Source organism: Eptesicus fuscus, chromosome 15, assembly GCF_027574615.1.
Source record: "Eptesicus fuscus isolate TK198812 chromosome 15, DD_ASM_mEF_20220401, whole genome shotgun sequence".
NCBI lineage: Eukaryota > Metazoa > Chordata > Mammalia > Chiroptera > Vespertilionidae > Eptesicus > Eptesicus fuscus.
Window position 1 is genome coordinate 77,429,501 of NC_072487.1, and position 19,652 is coordinate 77,449,152.

Consider the following 19,652-nt stretch of genomic DNA (forward strand, 5'->3'; position numbering starts at 1 on the left):
CGGAGCTGGTGTGGGAACAAACAGGCCCCTGGTGGCTCAGGCTGAGAATCCCAGGGCGGGGGCGGCCTCTGTGTCACCCCAAATATTCGAACCCGCCTCCCTCCTTCGTAACAAAGTCTGACATTTGCTGAGCACCGGCGTGAACCAGGTCCCAGCTCAGCTGATCCTCACGACCCCGTGAGCCGGGCCCTGCGGCCGCCCCCCAACAGCCGTGCCCCCGTCTCCACAGTAACAGGGCCCAGGGCCCCAGGGGCCGTGCGCCAGCTCAGCTCCCGCGTGTCCGTGCCCTCGCAGGCAGCAGCGCCGGCGCCCAGGCTCCGGGTGAGGAGGGAAGGGGCACGCTGTGCCGGGCCCGCTCTGCCCGTGGCCGCGGTGGCAGGAGCGCCAGCAGCCGTGGGCCACGAGGGGAGTGAGGGAAGTGCATGTGGACAGTGGAGACGGGGTGTGGGGGGCTCCGCGGCCTCCACCTGCTGCTCCCTGTCCGGGGCCCAGCCCCGCCCTCAGGAGAGCACCCACTCTCTCCAGCCCCGGGAGACGCGGCTGGGAGGGGAGGGCGCACGTGGGCAGGGCCCGGGTTCGAGTCCACCCACAGGGAAGACAGCAGGCGCTGTGCCAGCCGGAGGAGGCGCCGGCGGGTGGCCCTGGCATGTGCCCGAGGCATGTCCCGAGCTGACAGTGTCCTGGTGGGACAGACCCAGGGGAGCCGGCGGCCGCGCCCCTCCCGCAGGGAAGAACTGGGTTTATTGCCGTAGAAACCGGGGTCTGAAAAACCTATCGGCAAATGTACAGCCTGTGTTCCATTTGGGGTCGCCTTCAGCTGCGGGACCCCGACTTCGGACCCGCATGCATGGGGCTCCATGTTCACAGCCAATCCCAGGCCCCGGCCTGCAGCCCCCCAGAGGGCGCCCCGCCTCCTGCCGGATGGAGCCGGAACCGCCCCTCCCCGCCCGCCTGCCCCGAGCGAGCAGAGCAAAACCAGCCACTTGAGTCCTGGTTTCAGAACAAAAAAGACAGAACGGCTGCGGGAACCGGACCCGCGTGCGCCTTCCCAGTGGCCCCGCGTCGCACGCCCGCGTCGCGATGGCCTCAGAGAGACACACGTTCCCGCTCTTATAAAATCTCTTCCTTATATTCACAGACACACACGGAGCTTTGGACGAAATAATTACAAACTTCTTTTTCCCTCAGAAAGCAAACAAGCCAAACAAAACAAACACAAAACCTCCGACAGCAGTAAACAGAAAGGGGCTGGCCCCTCCCCTCCATCGGGCCGCGGCCGAGGGTCTGCGCAAAGTGCTGGTGCGCCCGTGACGGGATTCCCCCCGGCTCACCGCCCGCGGCCGCGACCTCCCCCCACTTCTCCAGCCCCTGCAGGCGGCCTTCTCTCTTCTCCCTGCTGCTCACCACCTGGGGCCCTCCCGCCTCCTCCCCATGCCCGGGGCGGCGGGAGCCCAGCCTGCAGGCTGCCAGGCTGACCTCCGAGGCCCCGCCTGGCCCTGCTCCGGGCACAGGGCTGTGCAGCTGCACACGGAGGAGGGGCTCGCAGGGAGTGTCACTAGGTCTCATGCAACATCCAGGCAGAGGAGGGTCCGGCCGAACAGCCAGAGGCCAAGGCCAGGGGAGGCAGGAGGGGGCGCCCCAGGGCAGAGCCCCCCAGAGCACTTACTTCGGGGCCCGTTCGCGAGCTATGGGAGCTCCTGGAAGGAAGACCCGCCCAGGGCGAGAGCCCACGTCCTGTGCCAAGGCCGGGGCCCCTCAGGGACCACCTCGCAGGACACAGGAGACCCAGAGGGGCACCCCGCATGGGAGCGTGCGCCCCCTTCCGGACAGGAATGTGAGCAGCAGGGACAGCGAGGGGACCCGTGTTCTCCCCGCCGCATCGGGGTTTCCAGTCTCCCGGCAGCAGGCAGGACAGACAGCCTCGGGTTCGGGCAAAGACAGTACCATCGACCAGGGGGAGGGGGCAGCTCCCCCGCTCCCAGGGCACCTTCCTGAGAGAGGTGCCCGGGGCAGAGGGCACGGGGAGGTCAGGGGGCGGCCGGGCCCCTTCAATGCCCTCCCCTACGCGAGTCACCCCGGGAGCAGCAGGAAGCAGGAGGGCTGAGTCCAGGGCTGAGCAACGTGGGGGGGGCCCTCCCGCCCTGGGACGGCATCCGCGCTCCCGCCCAGGCCCGGCAGGACGGGGCCAGACGAGCTCCGACCGGGCTGCCGCCGGCGCGGGCCCTCCCTCCTCGGCGCTCCGGCGGGCAGCCACGCAGGCCGCCCGGATTCCTCTATGTACAAGCGGCGAACCCAGGACAGGCCACCGAGGGCAGGCTGACGGGCACGGGTTGCGGTCAGGACTCAGCACCCTCCCCGTCCCCGCGGCCGTGGGAGATGGAAGGTCGGCAGGCACTTCCCCGTCTGGGTCCAGGAACGGACACGGGTGCCCACGACAGTCCCTGAGTCCCGCCTGCGGCCTGTCACTGGATGCCCTCCTCTTCCACGTAGGTTGAAGGAAACCAGCCGATCTGAAAAGAAAGATGGCGGATCACTAACAGTGTATGTGTGCGTGTGTGTGTATGTATGTGTGTGCATGTGCATGTGCATGTGTATGTGCGTGCGTGTGCGTGTGTGCTGGGACAGGGCGAGAAAAGGCTTGTGGAGGTGGGGGACCCTTCAGATGGCGACGCCAGCCTGGAGAAGAGGCTGAGCGCCTGGCGGAGCCCTGGCCCCGAGTAGGTGGGGCCCCGAGAGGCACAGCCCTGAGCAGCTCGCGCTGAGCCCGCCCTCCAGCTGCCCCCGGAAAACCAGCATCGCCTCTGGGGGGAAGGGCATCAGCCAGGCCTCCGCTACGGCAGCCTTCCTTTCACAAAAAATTACTTTATCGATTTCAGAGAGGAAGGGAGAGGAGAGAGAGAAACATCAATGGTGAGAGAATCACTGACCGGCTGCCTCCTGCACGCTCCACACTGAGGATCGAGCCTGAAACCCAGGCCTGTGCCCCGACCAGGAATCGAACCCTGACCTCCTGGTTCATGGGTCGATGCTCAACTACTGAGCCACACCGGCCGGTGTTAAAAAAGGGAGTGGAATGAAGACGTGTCCCCATCCAGCAAAAACTAAGGACTTACAGACGGACTCGCCCGGAGCACGACCAGGAGGAAGTGCCGGCGGGGGGACTGGTCGTGGGCAGATGCCGGGAGGACCGGGAGGACCGGGAGCCGGGAAAAGTGAATCTACATGAGCACCAGCTGCCTAAAGCAAGCCACGCCCACGGGGCTAACATATTAGAATGAGATACAGGCCCGGCTGGCGTGGCTCAGGGGTTGAGCAGTGACCCAGAACCAGGAGGTCACGGTTCGATTCCCGGTCAGGGCACAGGCCCGGGTGGCGGGCTCCATCCCCAGTGTGGGGCGTGCAGGAGGCAGCCGATCCATGATTCTCTCTCATCATTGATTGGTATTTCTCTCTCTCCCTCTCCCTTCCTCTCTGAAATCAATAAAATATTTTTTAAAATAAACTTTTTTTTAAAGATACATGACACCTTCCCCAAAGCTCAGGGGGGTGGGTTGTCAAAGACGGGAGCCCCTCGTCGGCGGGAAGGTGGTCTCAGCGGTGGCGGCGGTGGGGCAGCCACTCACCCGGCCGTTGGTCTCGCCCCGCCACCAGCCCTGGTCCCCGCCGATGCGGCTGTAGATCTTCACCACGTCGCCTTCCCGCAGCGAGAGCTCCCGCATGTCCCGGGCCGCAAAGTTGTACCTGGCCACGGCCGTGCCGATGACGCGGGGCGTGAACACTGTTGGGGAGATGGGCGGCGTCACCGGGCTGCGGGGCAGGGCCCAGCCAGGGCGGGGGGACCCTCAGGCCGAGCGGCTCTCTCCCCTCAGGCATCTGGCCCATCCCCGGGGGGAGGCCTGGTGGCATGAAGGCTCTGGAGGGACAGCCCAGGCCCCAGGCCCAGGGCCCCTCGCTCCTCTGTGGCCTGAGACCCCGTGGAGGGAACCAGAGCCGGCACCACCCGCCCCGGAGCCACCACCGGCAATGACCGCGCTCCCACGGGGACAAGAACGGACGCCATGCTCTGACCATCACAGCACCTGCGAGCCCGCCCCCCCCCCTCCCGCCCATGTGCCCGGGCGCCACAGGCCAGGGGACAGCTTCGTGGCCGCCGCCCAGCTCCCAGCTCCCAGCCCTCACTCCGACGGAGCTCCCTGACGGGACCCCAGGGCACGGTGCCCGCCTCCCTCAGGACCCCCTTCCAGGTCCCCAAACGGGAACCCCAGCTGGACCAGCTCCCCCGGGACCCAGGAGTCCTGATGGACAGGTGACAGCGACCGCGACAGAGAGAGAAGCAGGCACAGCGGCCGGGAGGGCTCTGGCTCTGGCAGCGGAGGGAAGGCCGTGTGGTCGGCCACCGAGACCCCGCCCCCGGCCCCCAAGTCCCACCACCCCTCGGACAGCGCTGAGGGGGGCCGCCTGGCTGTCAGCCGCCGCCAGAGGCAAAGCTCTCCGTGAGCACCGCGGACGATGGCCGAGCAGCTGCGGAGGGGCCGTCGGGTGAGCGTGTCGAGGGGGGACAGCAGTGAGGGCAGCGCCGAGCCTGCCGGGGTCTCAGGTGCAGCAGCCCCGCCTGCCCCGCGGCCCCCCCACCGCTGGGACCCCTGCAGGCAGGGTGGGCCCGCAGCTGCCCGCGCCAGGCCCCCACGCCCCGAGGGCAGCGGTACCTGACCAGAAGGGAGCGGAGGGGCCCTGACAAGCCAAGCTGAGGCCCTGAGGACTGAGGAAAGAAAAGCTGTAGGAGGCGCAGGGAGCTGCAAAGAGGCGAGAGAGAACGTGAAAGGGGCGAGGAGCGCCCACGGGACCCACCGCACATGCTCGCGGGCGGCGGGGACGGCCCAGGCCGTCCTAGGAGTGGGGGGTGGGGGGCGGCCTCAAGGCCCTCCCGGGCACAGCGCAGTGGCCACCGCTGGGTGCCCTCCCTCCAGCTCAGCCCTCTGCACCTGCCCCAGAGAACACATGGGGCCGCCTCTCCCAGGGCGGCGAACACGGGATTGACCTGCCAGGAGCCTGCCCCTCGCCCAGCACACAGTAGGTGCTCACGAAGGCCCGCCATGCCTCTCCTGGCCTGCTCTGCCGTGGACCCACGGCTCTGCAGGTCCTGCCGGCTGGGGGAAGCGGTGGCTCAGGGTGAGTCCTGGGCTGGATGCCGAATGCTCGGGCCCAGCCTGCCCCCCACTCCAGGGCCACCCCTTAGCCCCCCGCCTGGGCCACAGGGCCCGGTCTGCACAGAGGTGCTGGCCTGGCTCCCGCACAGCAGGGCCCCTGGGCGGGTGGGGCACAGGGAGGGATCTGAGGCAGGCGGGACCCGCTCTGTTCTCTCCCCAGGCTGACCTCGGGCAACGGCACCCAGGCTCAGAGCGGCAACTCAGAGCGGCATTCCTCCACTGACACCCAAGACCACCGGGCACCGGCCTGGGAGGGTGCTGGTGATGGGCTGGGGTGCCAGCACTGCTCCGGGCCGAGGTCAGTGTGGCCCATGGAAAGCCTTCCTTGAGGGCAGGTGGGCAGTGGGGCCTGGGCCGTGGGGACCGGGCAGAATGGACACCGCGGGGAGACGGGTGTGCCGAGGGCGGGCACTACCTGGGGAGCGGCCGGAGGTCCGGGCGGCGCGCTCGCGGGACTTGTAGGGGTACTTGAGCGTGGTGTCCAGCTGCTTGAAGCTCTCCTTGAGAGAGTGGCACTGGTAGTACTCCACCAGCTCCTGCAGGGCACACACACCGACTGCCGCCGCCGCCGGGCAGGCCTCCCGGGGCCCCGGCCGCCCTCTCCCACCTCCTCGGGGCCAACAGGCGATTCCTCTCCTGGCCCCTCGAGGGCCCCCTCCTCCTCCTCTTCCCCCAGCGCCAGGCCCAGGCGGGCGGCCAGCGTCCCCTTTGAGCCAGTCATCTCCCTCCCCAACAGGAACAGCCTGAGAAATGCTGAGGGCGGGGTCAGGGGTGCTCCCTGCAACTCTTTATACGGAGAAAAGCGGGGACCCCACGTGCCCCCCATCGGGGAAATGCTTCCAGAAATAACAGCTTGTCCAAGTGGCCGAGGCCACACCAGCCAGGAAAAGGGGGGTGGACTGACTGGCCCGTTTTTCACTCCGCCTGCCGGGGAGCAGGCCGGGGCACGTGCATATGAGGCTTCCCGGGCGGGCGGGGGTTTTGGGGGCGCAGTGGGGGGCTTTCTGTTTTACGTGGCACTTCTCTGTGGCCACTGTGGGTGTAAGAGCTCAGGGGGTCTCAGTGCACGGCCTGCGTGTGAGGAGGAGAACGAAGGGGTCCAGTCTTAGTCACCTTATGCCGGGAGCTGCATCCGGCTGGGCTGTGACCGCGCAGTGGGGAGGCGGGGGGGGGGGGCGCCGGGGGAGGGGTGCTGTGGGGAGCAGCCGCGGGTGAGGTTGGCTCACACCAGGCCTCACTGGCCATGGTTTCCGGCTCCGGTAGGAGGATGGGCTGGGCCCTCCCTGTCACTGTCCACCAGTCAACCCACCTGGCCTTTTGGGGGGTCTGGGGGACAGTCCCGACTCAGGGGCCCTAACTGTCCCAAGGTGCGGGGTGCAGGAGGCCTCTCCTCCGTGGAGTGGCGGCCATGGGGCCCGGGCCCTCCCCCGACCCTGGGGCCCGGCCGGCGGGAGCCGCAGAGCCGCCTACCAAGAGGCTTTCAAACTTCTTGGCCTCCGTGATGTGGATCCAGCCGTCCTTCTCCACGACCTTGATGTGCTTCACCTCGTCGTTGAACCTGGCGATGTCCACGGCGAGCTGTCACCGACGGGCCCGTGGCCCCGCCCCTCGGGGGCCCCCCCCGCCCGGAGCCAAGACCCACCTGGGCCTCGGCTCACACCCGCTCTCCAGCCCCTGCCTTTCGGTCCTCCCCCCGCCCCACCGGCTCCGGCCTGCCTCCCACGGCTTGTCTGTCCGTCTGTCTGTCCGCCTCTCCTGCCTGAGCTCCAAGCTCCCAGCCCAGCCTGCACGGCCTCCCCCAGCCACTTCCGGACTCGGGGTTCTGCTCACCCTGCTCTCCGCCCTGGGGACCCTCCGCCCCGTTTCCCCAGAGGCCTGAGGAGGCAGCCTCGCCCCAGCTTTGACACCGTCTCCCAACATTCTCCAACTCACACCCTCCCCTCCGGCGGCCCGGCCCGTCCTCAGTCACGCCAAGCACATGCCCACCTGGCCCTGGCCCTGGCTGCCCCTCTGCGTCCTCTCCGTGCCCTCAGGTCTCGGATCCAATGTGCCTCCTCCTCCCCCTCCTCCCCAGGTGCCCCCGCACCCCTGCAGCCGACACCACCCAGACCAAGACCCACAGGAAGAAGATGTCACACCAACACCAGGCGCCAACCCTTCAGCAGCCGGGCCTTCCCACACAGTCCACACGCACACGAAGGACTGCGCACCACAGCCAGCGGGGCACCCCAGGAAGGCACGGATGGGGCGACCCAGGACCCCTGCGTGGGGCTCTCAGCCCCGTCCCGCCGACAGCGGGCCTCTCATCCCTGGCCTCGAGCCCGGCCCAGGACTCCTGCCCCGTGGGTGTTCCATGCCAATGGTGACCAACCACCAATCAGATTCTGTCTCTTGGAGAGGTGACAGCAGACCCGGGCGGGGGCAGGGAGGGGAAAGCTCTGGGCAGGAGGGCACCCCGACTGATGACCACTGGCGGGGGCTGCAAGATGGCAGCCGTGTGACTCCCGTGCTCTCCGAGGCCACCTGTGGGGCCGCTGGGAGCCCTGACCCTCCCAGCATCCCCGCCTGCTCTGTGGCTGAGCTGGGAGCCCTGACCCTCCCAGCATCCCCGCCTGCTCTGTGGCTGAGCTGGGAGCCCCTGACCCTCCCAGCATCCCCGCCTGCTCTGTGACTGAGCTGGGAGCCCCTGACCCTCCCAGCATCCCCGCCTGCTCTGTGGCTGAGCTGGGAGCCCCTGACCCTCACAGCATCCCCGCCTGCTCTGCGGCTGAGCTGGGAGCCCCCGACCCTCCCAGCATCCCCGCCTGCTCTGCGGCCGAGCTTGTCTGGTCCGTGGAACCTGGAAACGTCGGCCAAGCTCGCAGGGCAGCTGTGAGCTGACGGCAGCCAGGATGCTCACGCACACCCATGGACACCCTTCCGACCTGAACGTGTCCAGGTTTGGGCACTGCATCCCGTGGCCACCCAACCCAACGCTGCCCTGCAGGGGACGTGGGCTCTGAGGTCCCGACCGGCGTCGGGGACACGTACTTGATGCTGATGGCGAAGCGCTCGGCCTCGGCCGGCCGCTCCCGGATCAGGTAGGTCCCGCTGGCGTGGGATTTGAGCAGGTTGTCCGTCTGCTGCCGCTCCATGTTGCCTGCGAACCTAGAGCGACGGGAGGAAGCGAGGGTGTCACTGACGGCTGTGACAGCATCCCGCCCGCGACAGCACCCAATCTGCAGGACGAGCCCGCTGGGAGGTGAGGCCACGCCCTGTGGCCCGCACTGCAGCCCCCCTGCTGCGGCCACTGCGGGCGCTCGTTCTTCGAGGCGGAGACGCACGCTGGACCCCGGGCCGCCTGCACCGGTGGCTCACGCCCAGACCGCCACCTTCACGCCTGTATCAACACCAACATCCCACTGTCCCGGCGAGCGGCTGCCCGTGTGAACACGTGACTAGACCTGGCCTTAAATGTGCCGCTTTCACACCTGTAGTGACTCTTCACGCAGAGAGCGTAAGAAAGCACTTCACTCTCCCAACTGCTCCCCCCAATGATCGGCAAAGGCGGCCGCTGCCAGGGGTCGGGGAGACCCCCACACCCAGGCGATCAGGGCCGAGGACGGAGCAGGGTGGGCAGCTGGGCTCCGCTGCCTGGAGAACCCAGACCCGGCCTGCTCACGGGCTTGTGGGCCCCCCCACAGCCCAGGGGCCCCCCACAGCCCAGAGGCCACCCCCACAGCCCAGGGGCCACCCCCACAGCCCAGGGGCCCCCCACAGCCCAGAGATGCCTCCCCACAGCCCAGGGGCCACTCCACAGCCCAGGGGCCACACCCACAGCCCAGAGATGCCCCCCCACAGCCCAGAGATGCCTCCCCACAGCCCAGGGCCACGCTGGTCGGCTCACCAGGGGTAAGCACTGTAGTCGATCTCCCGGGACGGCAGCCGGCCGATGGGTGGCTGGCAAAAGAGAACATGGGTGTTAATGCCCCCCCCCAGGGGCCGCCCACACGGGGGGGCGGGGGGTAAAGGGGGTTTGTCGGCAGTGACCTGACCCCTGGGGCCTGGAGCCACTGGACTGCGGGGTCCCCGAGGGCAGTGACCGGGACGCACCGCCTCTGAGTGACTGGTCGCTGGGTTTGAATGGATGAGTGAACGGGTGAGTGATGATTGGTTAAATGAATGAATGAATGAGTGAGCAACCACCACCGGGCACCTGCCCCCAGGAGGGTGTGACAAAGGCTGCAGAACGTCTCGGGGGCCACGAGCACCCCCACAGCTCTCGGCGCTCAGGCCCGAGGCCCCGGGCAGGCATCTGCTGGCAACATGGTGACAGCTGCTCGCAGGCAGGTGACCCCGCGGCCGGAGCCCCCCGACTGCCCCTGGCTGGGCCACAGGCTGGGCAAAGCCTCACTACCTACCCCCTTCCCACCCCTTCACTGTGCAGATGGGGAAACTGAGGCCCGGAACGGGGACGAGACCGGCCCAGGCCACCCGGTGTCAGCGACTTTCCCTCCTCCGCCACGTGGTCCCCTGGACCTGCCAGCAAAGCCGGCCCCAGACCCAGGTGTCCCCCTGCGTCCTCCTTCCCCCGGGCAGGGAGCCGCAGATGCTGCGTGCGGGGCGGGGGCGCCGGGGCCAGGCGGGCGCCGGGGCAGCTCCTGGTCTCTAACACCCATGATGGAACGCAGCCCCCCCGGCCGGGTCCTTCAGACAGGAGGGCCCCCTGCCCTGGGCGCCCCACCCATCTCCTCTGGGTGCAGGGCGCTCCAGGGCCAGCTCACGGCCATCAGCAAGGAGGCCCCGCACCAGGACGGCCCCGGCCCCGGCCCCGGAGCTCCTGCCACGCTCACCCGTCCGTCCACGGGGCAGGGCTTCACGGACGCGCTGGGGAAGCAGCCGGACTTCCTGGTCTGCACCAGCCGCCCCTGCAGCAGAGGGGGGCACGGTCAGGCCGAGGGCGGGGGGGGGGGGGAACCTTAGCGCTCGCTGTCTCCTAGGGACAAGGACGGGGCAGGGCCATTCCGGAGATGCGGAGACGGCATCCCCTCCCTGCCGTGACCTCCGCTGACCTCACAGCCCTTCTGGGCAGGAGGGGCCTCCCCACGGCACAGAGGAGCACGCTGAGCCCGCAGAAGCAAGCGGCTTGCCCCCAGCTGGGATGGGGCCTCGCCTCCCGGCTGCTCCCTCATCCACGCAGACCCCGCGGGGAGGCCAGGTGGGGCGGCTCAGCCTCGCCCTCCCGCCCCCGTCCCCGACTGAGCCCCAGGGCCGGGCAGCCGCCCCTGGCCCTCCGCTGTCTCAGCAGCAAAGCGTCCCTCGAGGCCACCGGCACTGACGGCCGGTCACACCTGGGAGGGTGTGCGGGACGCAGGGAGCCGGGAAGGAGACGGGCGCCGGGATGTCCCCTCTGTGAGGGCGCCGCACCCTCCCCAGGGAACAGCCACCGCCCGAGGCCCGGCGCACAGCCCTCCTCCCTCCACCCCCGCCGCTCGCCCCCACCCGCCCTGCCGGGGGCGCAGGGCCTCTGCCTGGGCCGGGGCGGGGGCAGGCGGCCGGGCCTCCACCTTCCAGCCCAGGACGCACCTCCCACCACGGAGACTCGGGGTCCCCTCTTAGCAGCTCAATCACGTCGCCCGTCTGGAAGGTCAGCACCGGCTTCCCGGGGGGAGCGGGGTTGCCGTGGTAATTCTGCACAGCCACCATCTTGGGACCTGTGGGGACGGGGTGGGGGGGTCGCTCGGGGACTCCATCCTGCCCGGACTCCCGCATCTCCGCTGTGTGTGCGTGTGTGCATGTGTGTGTGCGTGGTAACAGGTTTGGGGGGCCGTGTTCTGGAATGGCGCTTCCCGTGTTTCCTTTCAGCACCTCCCCTCCTGGGACCCACAGCGGCACCCGCAGGAGGCGAGCTCCCGGGTCAGACAGCAGGGTGGGCCGGGCCTGGGACGCGCCACGGCCACCCCGCTCACTGGCCCAGGCGGCTCTGGGGCTGACGGGGGTCCTGGCTGAGCCCCCTAAACCGTGCAGGCCGGGCCTAGTCAGGCCCTGCTCTGGCCCGGCCGCCCCGCGTGGGCCTGTCTGCCAGGTCCGGTCCCGGCGCTGGGTCCCAGCGGCAGGGGCGTGGCCTCTGGCTTCGGTTTCTCGTGATCCAGCCACGTTCCTGTGATGCAGTGCAGGGGGTGTGTGTGCGTGTGTGTAGCATGTGTGTGGCGTGTACGTGTGGTGGGAAGAGGAGACAGAACACGGGAAAGCAGCCGTGCTCCCGTCGGCTCAGCTCGGGGCCCAGGGTGACCGCTGACAAGGACGGCAGCCGAGAGGCCCAAGCCCGCACTCACCTGGTCCCGCTCCAGAGGCGTCCTGTGAGGGCAAGGACAGACGACAGGGCTGAAGGAGGCTGCCCACAGTCCGACACACCCCGCCCCCAGAGAGAAGGGTCAAGGCAGGGAGGGGGCGGGACCGGGACGCGTCCTAGATCCTGCTCCCGTGTGGCAGCCCCCCACTATTTCTACTGCCTTCCCCTTTGTGCCCCTCTACAGCCCTGGGACACCCGCCCCTCCCTCGCCCATCCTTACCACTAGCTCCCACCTCCTCCAGGGAGCCTGCCCTGACCACCCCGGCCTGGAGCCTCCCGGTCTGAGCCCGGGACAATCCGGGCGTCCTTCCCCCACGCAGGGCTGGTAAGCTCGCGTCAGTGCTGGTTAACCTGACTGGACCCCACAGCTGGGCAGGCCCCGACGTCCACACCCCATAGTGACCTCAGGGACACCCAGGCCAGCTGAACAGAGGGCTGTGAGCCAAGGGGCAGGCGGGCAGTGCCGGTGCCAGAGCCGGGCCCCGTGGCCACGAGCCAGCCGGGCAGGTGGGAAGGGCGGCGGCCGGCGGGGCAGCGGCCTCCAGGGCCCTCACGACCGCAGTGGCTGTGCTCGCCGGCGCGGCCGGGAGTGCCGAGAGCTGGCCCCGGGCCCGGCGGCACACAGGGCGGGCTGCGGGCAGCAGAGCGCGGCGGACTCACCAGGTCAGCAGGCGAACCTGAAAAGGAAGCACCAGGCCTCAGGGCGAGCCCCCGGCACGGGCCGGCGCTCGCCGCAGCAGGCGAGGTGTGTCTGACCACGGCTCTCCAAAGTGGGGAACGGCCCGTCTGGTGAGACCCCAACTACAGATGCAACGGGAACGGCGAAAGCGGCCGGGCCCGGGGTGAGCGCGTTCCCAGCAGGAGGGCGGGCGGCCGGGCCAGCGGCGGGGTCCGCTCCTTTGTTCTTCCTACGTTTCCCCGTTTTCCCCGGAAACAGCATGTAACATCAGAAAGACCAGTCCTCTGGAACGTACTGGTCTGGGCGGCGTGCCCGAGATGGTTCCGGAAGGTTTAGAGCCTCGACGGCAGGGCGGGAGCCTGGGCCCCGTGGGGATAAGGGCCGAGGCTTCATTCGGGAGCAGAGCCGAGGGGCAGGGACCTGCGGAGGCCAGCCCGCTCCCCGCAGCGTGTGGGGGCCCAGCCCCCCCAACCCCCCGGGCACTGATGTCCAACCCCCGCCCACCCTCAGGGCAGCTCCTCCAGGAGACAGAGCGGCGCCCGGCTGCGGCCACCCAGACGCCACGGCCGGGAACAGGGGCTCTGCCAGTCCCGTTGCTGCTGAGGCCGGGCCCGGCGCCCGGACAGGGAGGAGGGCCAGACAGGGCGGCTCGGACCCGGGACCGAATAGCCTCCGGTCATTTCTTCACCAGTTCACGGGGGACATTTATTTTCTCCTTTATTTCATTTTTTCTCTCTCTTTTTTTTTTCCCCTTCAAATTTTTGACAAGTGTTACTTTTAGGATCAAAAGAACAACAAAAACGCTTCCCCCAAAAGCCAGTCACCCAGCGCGAGGGACACGTGGCCACCAGAGGGCAGTGCTGGTGGGCCAAGCCGCGCAGGAGGGCAAGGTGGCGTCTTCCTGCCGGGAGGGGCCTGGGCCGGGGCTCAGGGCCTGGGCTGTCGGACCCGCCTCCCCGCTCAGGCACTGGGCCAGGCTCAGCAGTAAATGGGACACTAAGTCTGCTCTTGGTGAGTGTGCGTGCGTGTGCGTGTGTGCATGTGTGCATGTGTGCATATGTGCGTGAGTGTGCATGTATGTGTGGACATGAACCCCTACAGCACGGCTGCAGCCGGAGGGCCAGGCGCTCGGCGCAGAAGCGGGCGCAGGGGTTTCTCTGAGACCAGAGCCTCCACGCACTTGCCCAGAGGTTCTGTGTCCATTTTGGGGGGACCCCCAAGCCCCCGCTGGGATGAGGCGGGGACACGGGAGAGGCAGAGAGAAGCCCTCCAGGCGCAGGCAGGAGGGAGGAGGGGCACGGAGCCGGCCCCTGGCCCCGGGCAGGTGTCCTCCCCTCCGAGCCTCGGTTTCCTCAGCTGTCCCGGCGGGGGACCCCGAGGGAAGGAGAGCGTGCTCACGCAGCCCGCGCAGGAGGGTGGCGAAGGTGGCTGCGAGCCGCGGGACCCTCGGCGGGTGTCAGGGGTGGCCGAGGGCCAGCTCCCAGCGGGCAGCGCGGGCGGGCGGGCGGGCGCGGTACTCACTGATCTTGCAGGGCGGCGTCACCTCCAGACACTCCTTGTGCGCCCCGACCCCACACTTGGTGCACAGGTAGCCCTGGTAGAAGGTGCCCCTGTGCCGGGGGGGGGGGGGAGGGGGGGGTGAGGCACTGCCGGTCCCCGCACCCGGCAGCCGCAGGCAGGGAGGGCCCAAGAGCACCAGGCCCGCCCCGCTGGCCCCCAGAGCGTCCAGCCGCCCAGCCCCGGGCCTCCGAGACCCCGTCCCGCTCTCCCCAAGGACAGCCGCCTCGCTCTGCCGTCCCACACAGCGGGCCCTGGGCACCCACAGGGACAGGCCTCCCCGCCCCTCCCGGCCGGATCTGAGCTGACGGGCCCAGCCCGGGGCGGGGGAGGTGGTCGGAGGCGGTGGGTTCGGGGCCCCTCGGGGCGGGGGCGGGGGGGGGCCCCTCACCGGAGGAACATCCTGCAGGCCTTGCAGCTGGTGGTCTTGTCGAACGTGTACATCTGGAAGCTGTGGTGGTTGGCGTTGGCCTTGTCGGGCTTGATGTTCGACCTGGTGGGAGGGAGGCGGCAGGTCCCTGAGCCCCACGCAGCCGGGCTGGGCCGGGACGGAGCCCGGTCTGCCCGACACCCCGGCTAGACGGGGGTGCTGCTCGGGCAGGAGAGGCCTGGGTGCAGGTCATGGCTACACCCTGACAGGGTTTGGGGGGGCAGGCGCGGGCACTGGTCAAGACTGAGCGGAGGGGCCCTTCAGGCCGCCACTGGGGGCGAGTTAGCGATGAGAAACTCAGGGTAGCAGTGAGCTGGAGCTCACAGCAGGCACCCGAGCATTCGGGGGGCGTGCGCCGTGTCTAATTCACCCAGAGCACATCCCCCGTCAGCCGGCACGAGGCCGGGGCTTAGACAGAGCCAGCAGGTGGGATTGGAGTGCTCCTCAGAGGGTTCGGGATAAACTGCCACCTGGGAGCCGGGGCAGAGGTGGAGGGAGGTATCATCGACCTTTTCCTTTTTAAAAAAATATTTTTAATTTCAGAAGGAAGGGAGAGGGAGAGAGAGAGACATCAACGATGAGAGAACCATGGATCGGCTGCCTCCTGCACGCCCCGCACTGGGGATGGAGCCTGCAACCCGGGCCTGGGCCCCGACCGGGAATCGAACCCTCATCTCCTAATTCACAGGTCAATGCTCAACCCCTGAGCCATGCCGGCCGGCCGGCCGGGCGGTCATTTGTTCTGACGTGTCCTGGGCGTGTCCCCCCTCGACCCCCCTAACAAACCCCTAACGGCTTCCTTTCACCGCCGGTTCACCAGGAGGAGAAAGCCCGGAGCGGGCGCACCTGCCCGTCCGACCGCGGAGTCTGAGGGCACAGGACCTGCCTCCCTGGCCTCGGTCCAACGTGCCTGGGTCCCCAGTGACCCACTGGTCCCCGTCTCCGCTGGACAGAATGGGCTCCTCCTGGGTTTCACGGACTGTTCTCTGGCTGCCACAAGAGGTGGCAGTCCCAGCCTGGGGCCCCGAGGAAGTGTCACCAGGGGTCCATCTGGCATCGCGACCCTTGCTGGCCACGCAATGCCCTGCCAGACAGCGTGCAGGGCTCCGCCTCGGGCAGCGGGGCCCACCTGGGCCAGCTGGGATGCCACCAGCGTGGGGCTGGGGGTGACCAAGTTCGTCTCGGTCTCTGGGCATCTGCCCTCACCCTCGCCTGACAGAGTCCTGGACAGAGCCCCCCCCCCCGGGGCTCCTGAGCCCCCCCACGCTGCCCCCTGGACTCCCGTGTCCATCCCCAACTGCTCCATCCACTGGACAGAGTCCCCCCCCGGGGCTCCTGAGCCCCCCCACACTGCCCCCTGGACTCACATGGCCATCTCAAACTGCTCCATCCACTTCCGCTTCGTGTCCTCTGTTTTGCAGAAGAACTGGAAGCCCTGCTTGCCTTGCAGGTGGATCAGGTAGAAGCCATAGGACCACTGCGGGGGGGAGTACATGTGTGTATGCATGTGTGCAGTGCACGCCTATGCATGTCTATGCCCGCATGTGCACATGTATGTATGCATGTGCATGGGTACAGTGCACTCGCATGCATGTTTGTGTCTGTGTGTGCATGTGTATAGTACACTCATGTGTGTGTATGTGCATATGTCTGTGTGCAGGTGCATGTATACAGTGCACTCATGTCTGTGCCTGCACACGTGTGCATAGGGGCATGTGCACAGCCCTCTCAGGATTTCCTGGGAACCCCTCCCAACCCCCCGACGGTGCGCCCTCAGCTGAACTCCACTGGTGCATCCGGGTCCCTGAAGACGGAGCGGGGTCCCCGGGGAGCCCGTGTTCAGGAACTGGCCCCGGGCCTCCCATCGCACCACAGCGGCCCACCCACTCTCACTTCCTAAATGTGGCGCTAAAGGAACGCCCTGCTCTGAAGCAAATCAACCGAAAGGAACAGGGAGGGAAAGGCCACGGTCTGGGAGCCCACGCCAAAGCCCCACACCGCTGCCCACCCCCTCGGGGCCCAGGCTGGCGCCCCAGGAAGGAGTTTGGAAACCCCGAGCCCCTGTGTTAGAGATGATGGAGGGGGGGGGGGGGGCGCAGAGAGGAAGAGGGGGAGGAGGGGGAGGGGAGAAAAGACAGAGGGTGACAGAGGGACACTAGACACACCCCTGACCAGCCATGGCCTTAACCTCCAGGGAACGGAGCTGGCGGGGGGCCAGGCAGGGCGGGGGACCTCGCTGGAACCCTCTGTAAGAGGCAAACCCTTCGTCCCGCACACACGTCGTCGTCGTAAGAAACTCGAAGGAGGAAGAAAGCCGTGAGCCCGCCTCTCCCCGGCCCCGGGCCCCGGGCCCCACTCCCGGCTCAGGAGGGAGGGGCCGCGTCGGCCGAGGTGAGGGAGGCGTGAGGGGCGCCAGGTGCTTACCATTTTCCCATGAGACTAGGCAGCGTGCGGAGAGGAGAGGAAAAGGGCGAGGTCATGACGGACTCGCAGCCCAGGACACTGACCACTGAGAGCCCTGGGGGCGGGGGGGCAGCCGGGCCTTCCCACAGGGGAAGGGTCAGGGGCTGGGACCTGGGGAGCGTCTCAGCCTGGAGCCTGGGGCGTGGCCGCAGCTCACCACCTCGGGGCCCAGCAGCTTGTTTTGGACCTCAGGGTTAGGCGGGCCCCCCACCAGCTCTTCCAGGCGGCACCCTCTCTCTACACTGTAAACTCTGAAGTCCAGGACCTGGGTCTTTAGCACATTGGATCCTGGCCCCTCACCCCGCTCAGGGCTGCGAGTGAGGGCCCAAGCTCTGGCACAGAGGCCTCTGCAGGAGCAGGACTGAACGGAGAGCAGGGCAGCCCCATCCAGCAGCCATGGCCCCACCCCCAGCAGCCATGGCCCCACCCCCAGCAGCCATGGCCCCACCCCCAATAGCCATGGCCCCACCCCCACAGCCATGGCCCCACCCCCAGCAGCCATGGCCCCACCCCCAATAGCCATGGCCCCACCCCCACAGCCATGGCCCCACCCCCAGCAGCCATGGCCCCACCCCCAGCAGCCGTGGCCCCACCCCCAATAGCCATGGCTCCCCACCCCCAATAGCCGTGGCCCCACCCCCAGGTGCCATGGCTCTCCACCCCCAGCAGCCATGGCCCACTGACTGCACAGCAGTCTGACAGCTGACCCCGAGCCCACCCAGGGCCCTCCTCGGCAGGGGCGGGCAGGGGCAGGAAGGACTGCTTCCTGCAGGGCCAATGTGGACTGGAGCCGGGGCCAAGGTCTAAGGCTGACTCCCACCGAGCACTTGGCTGGGTCCCTCTGCTCCTCCCCTCACTTGGGCACTGAGATCCTGGCCACGCCCACTCCCGGAACGATTCAGAGACGAAAGCCAGGGATGGGCTGGGCCCGGCGGGAGGGGCGCCTTCGGCAGGAGTCACCGTGACAGAGGATGATTGACAGGAAGCCCTGTCCCCCTGCAGCCCACCCTTTCCCGAGGCCGCTCCGCGACACCCCTCAGCGGGGCATCGCCCGGCTCCCTGCCTGTGCGCCCCGCTGCCCCACCGTCCCCCAGGACGGGACCCACCTTCTTGACGTCCTTGTTGTTCATGGGGTCGTCGGTCATCTTGTGGAACAGCAGCTCGATGATCTCCTTCAGCTCGTAGCTGTAGCCCCGCCTCTTGCAGACGATGACCACCTTGTCGAACAGGAACAGGTACCTGGCCGCGGGCGCGGCGGGCGTCAACATGGCCCGCGCCCCGGGCTCCCGGGCCGTGGGATGGAGCCCAAGCCCTGCCCTCCGCCTGGCTCACCCGCGAACGCTGACCCTCGGCCAGGTCTCCGCTGCTCAGGTACGACTCCTCCAGGAAGTCCGCCTTGACCTCACCCATGGCCCAAGGAGCAGATGGACTCCTCCATCCCCAAGCTCCATCTCCCACTAGCTAGACTGGGAGCCCCGAGGGAGCCGAACCCACGTGTGCTGCGACCCCAGCCTCGGCCCAGGCCTCGCACAAGTCGGAGTGCATGGAGGGCTGAACAGCTGCCGGGCCAGCTCGGCCAGCGCCGTCCCTGTCGCCCGCCTGGGCACTCCCTCAGTCATCTGGCAAAGGGCTCACGTGGCCACTCTGGCTGGCTGGCTGCTCGGAGCCTGGGAGCTCGCCGGCCAAGGCCTCTGGCTGCCCCCCAGCCCAGCCCAGCCCAGCCCAGCGCCGCCGGGCAGGGCAGCCCCATGGGCGTGGCGGCCGCTGGCTGACGTGGCCGCTGGCTGACGGCTCACCAACGCTCTCCCGAGAAGGCAGGAAGCAATTAAAACGGAGCCACACAAAGCCGAGCGGGCAGGCAGCGCGCTCCGGCAGAAAAGCCGTGTCCACCCCGTGGGGGCGGGTGCCTGGCTGCGCTGGTGCCGCCGCCCGGGACGCCGTCGCCGCTCACCTGTCCTGCTTGGTGTGGTTGACGATGGACCGCACCTTCAGCTCCCCGTCGATCTTGGGCCGCCCAAATTCCTCCAGCTTTACTTGCTAGGAAGACGGGGAGGGCTGTGAGCCGCCAGCTCGTGCCGGGCAGGCCCCGTCCCGCCCCTGCCCGGAGGAAGGGCGGTCGGTGTGCACCAGCCCCAGGGGCCGACCCCACGGAGGCGGGAACCCAGCGCGAGAGCCCGGTGGGTCCTGGCTGGTGCTTGGAACAAGGGGCGGCGGGTGCCAAACAGGCCTGCAGGCTCCGGTGCCCCGCCCAGGGACTGCCTGCACCCCCAGGAGCAGAGCCCTTCACGGGGGGCGACCTCCCCGGCCGCTGTGGCGTGCCCAGCGCACGGACCCGGTAGGAAAGGCCAGACGCCCGAAAACCACGTTCAAGGGAACGAAGAGCGTTTGGCAGACGGAGGGCGGGCGGGTGCCGGTCCTGCCCGGAGCACGGTGTGCGGCCACGGGACAGGCGTCCCGCCAGACCCCCTGCTCTGCGGAGATTCCGTCCCGTTTTCCGTGAGGCCGTATCGCGGCTGCTCTGCTCTGGGCACGGTCCTGGTGGCCCGCGCAGACGGGAAGGCTGCGCCCTGCCCTCTGCCTGGCTCCGGCACCAATGCTGACCCACAGATACGCCTCCTCCGGGAAGCCCTCCTTGGCCTCCCCAACCTTGAGGAGGCCGTGTCCGCGTGGTGCTCCAATGGACGGGTCTCAGCATCTTCTTCCGAGCTCTCGGAACTTTCCAGAAGCTGCCAGGGCACAGCGGCTCGATGTCTCGGAGGGAGGCTGAGCACCCTGCACAGCGACTCCCTCGGAGCCTCCACGTCTCGCCTCTAACGTGCAGGACGAGCGTGCCGCGCCCGGGGGCGGGTTCCCGGAGAAAGAGCGGCTGCGCGGGGCCTGGCCCAGAGCCCCACACCTGCTCGCCCCCGGGCCGGGTCGTAGTTTTCAGGAACAAGTATTTCTCACACGCTAAACCAGTGATGGCGAACCTATGACACGCGTGTC

The 19,652-nt window shown here is 68.5% G+C and overlaps 1 protein-coding gene across 4 annotated transcripts in view; it reads right to left on the reverse strand.

The window, feature by feature from the left end:
- Positions 1–960: 960 nt before the first annotated feature.
- The window catches only part of VAV2 (vav guanine nucleotide exchange factor 2), a 102,013-nt gene continuing 83,321 nt past the window's right edge, over positions 961–19,652 (reverse strand). For 2 of the 4 annotated variants that reach the window (XM_054727770.1, XM_054727768.1), the window contains 15 exons: positions 18,619–18,704; positions 17,774–17,906; positions 15,572–15,681; positions 14,166–14,267; positions 13,739–13,827; positions 12,199–12,215; positions 11,522–11,543; positions 10,773–10,900; positions 10,040–10,114; positions 9,094–9,146; positions 8,238–8,354; positions 6,678–6,765; positions 5,623–5,743; positions 3,624–3,778; positions 961–2,510 (listed from right to left, as the gene is read on the reverse strand). In XM_054727770.1, coding sequence (XP_054583745.1) covers positions 2,463–2,510; positions 3,624–3,778; positions 5,623–5,743; positions 6,678–6,765; positions 8,238–8,354; positions 9,094–9,146; positions 10,040–10,114; positions 10,773–10,900; positions 11,522–11,543; positions 12,199–12,215; positions 13,739–13,827; positions 14,166–14,267; positions 15,572–15,681; positions 17,774–17,906; positions 18,619–18,704 — 1,344 coding nt within the window. In that variant the 3' untranslated portion in view covers positions 961–2,462. Of the gene's footprint in view, positions 2,511–3,623; positions 3,779–4,706; positions 4,794–5,622; positions 5,744–6,677; positions 6,766–8,237; positions 8,355–9,093; positions 9,147–10,039; positions 10,115–10,772; positions 10,901–11,521; positions 11,544–12,198; positions 12,216–13,738; positions 13,828–14,165; positions 14,268–15,571; positions 15,682–17,773; positions 17,907–18,618; positions 18,705–19,652 lie in introns of all 4 variants that reach the window. The other 2 variants (XM_054727771.1, XM_054727769.1) reach the window with 2 other exon arrangements.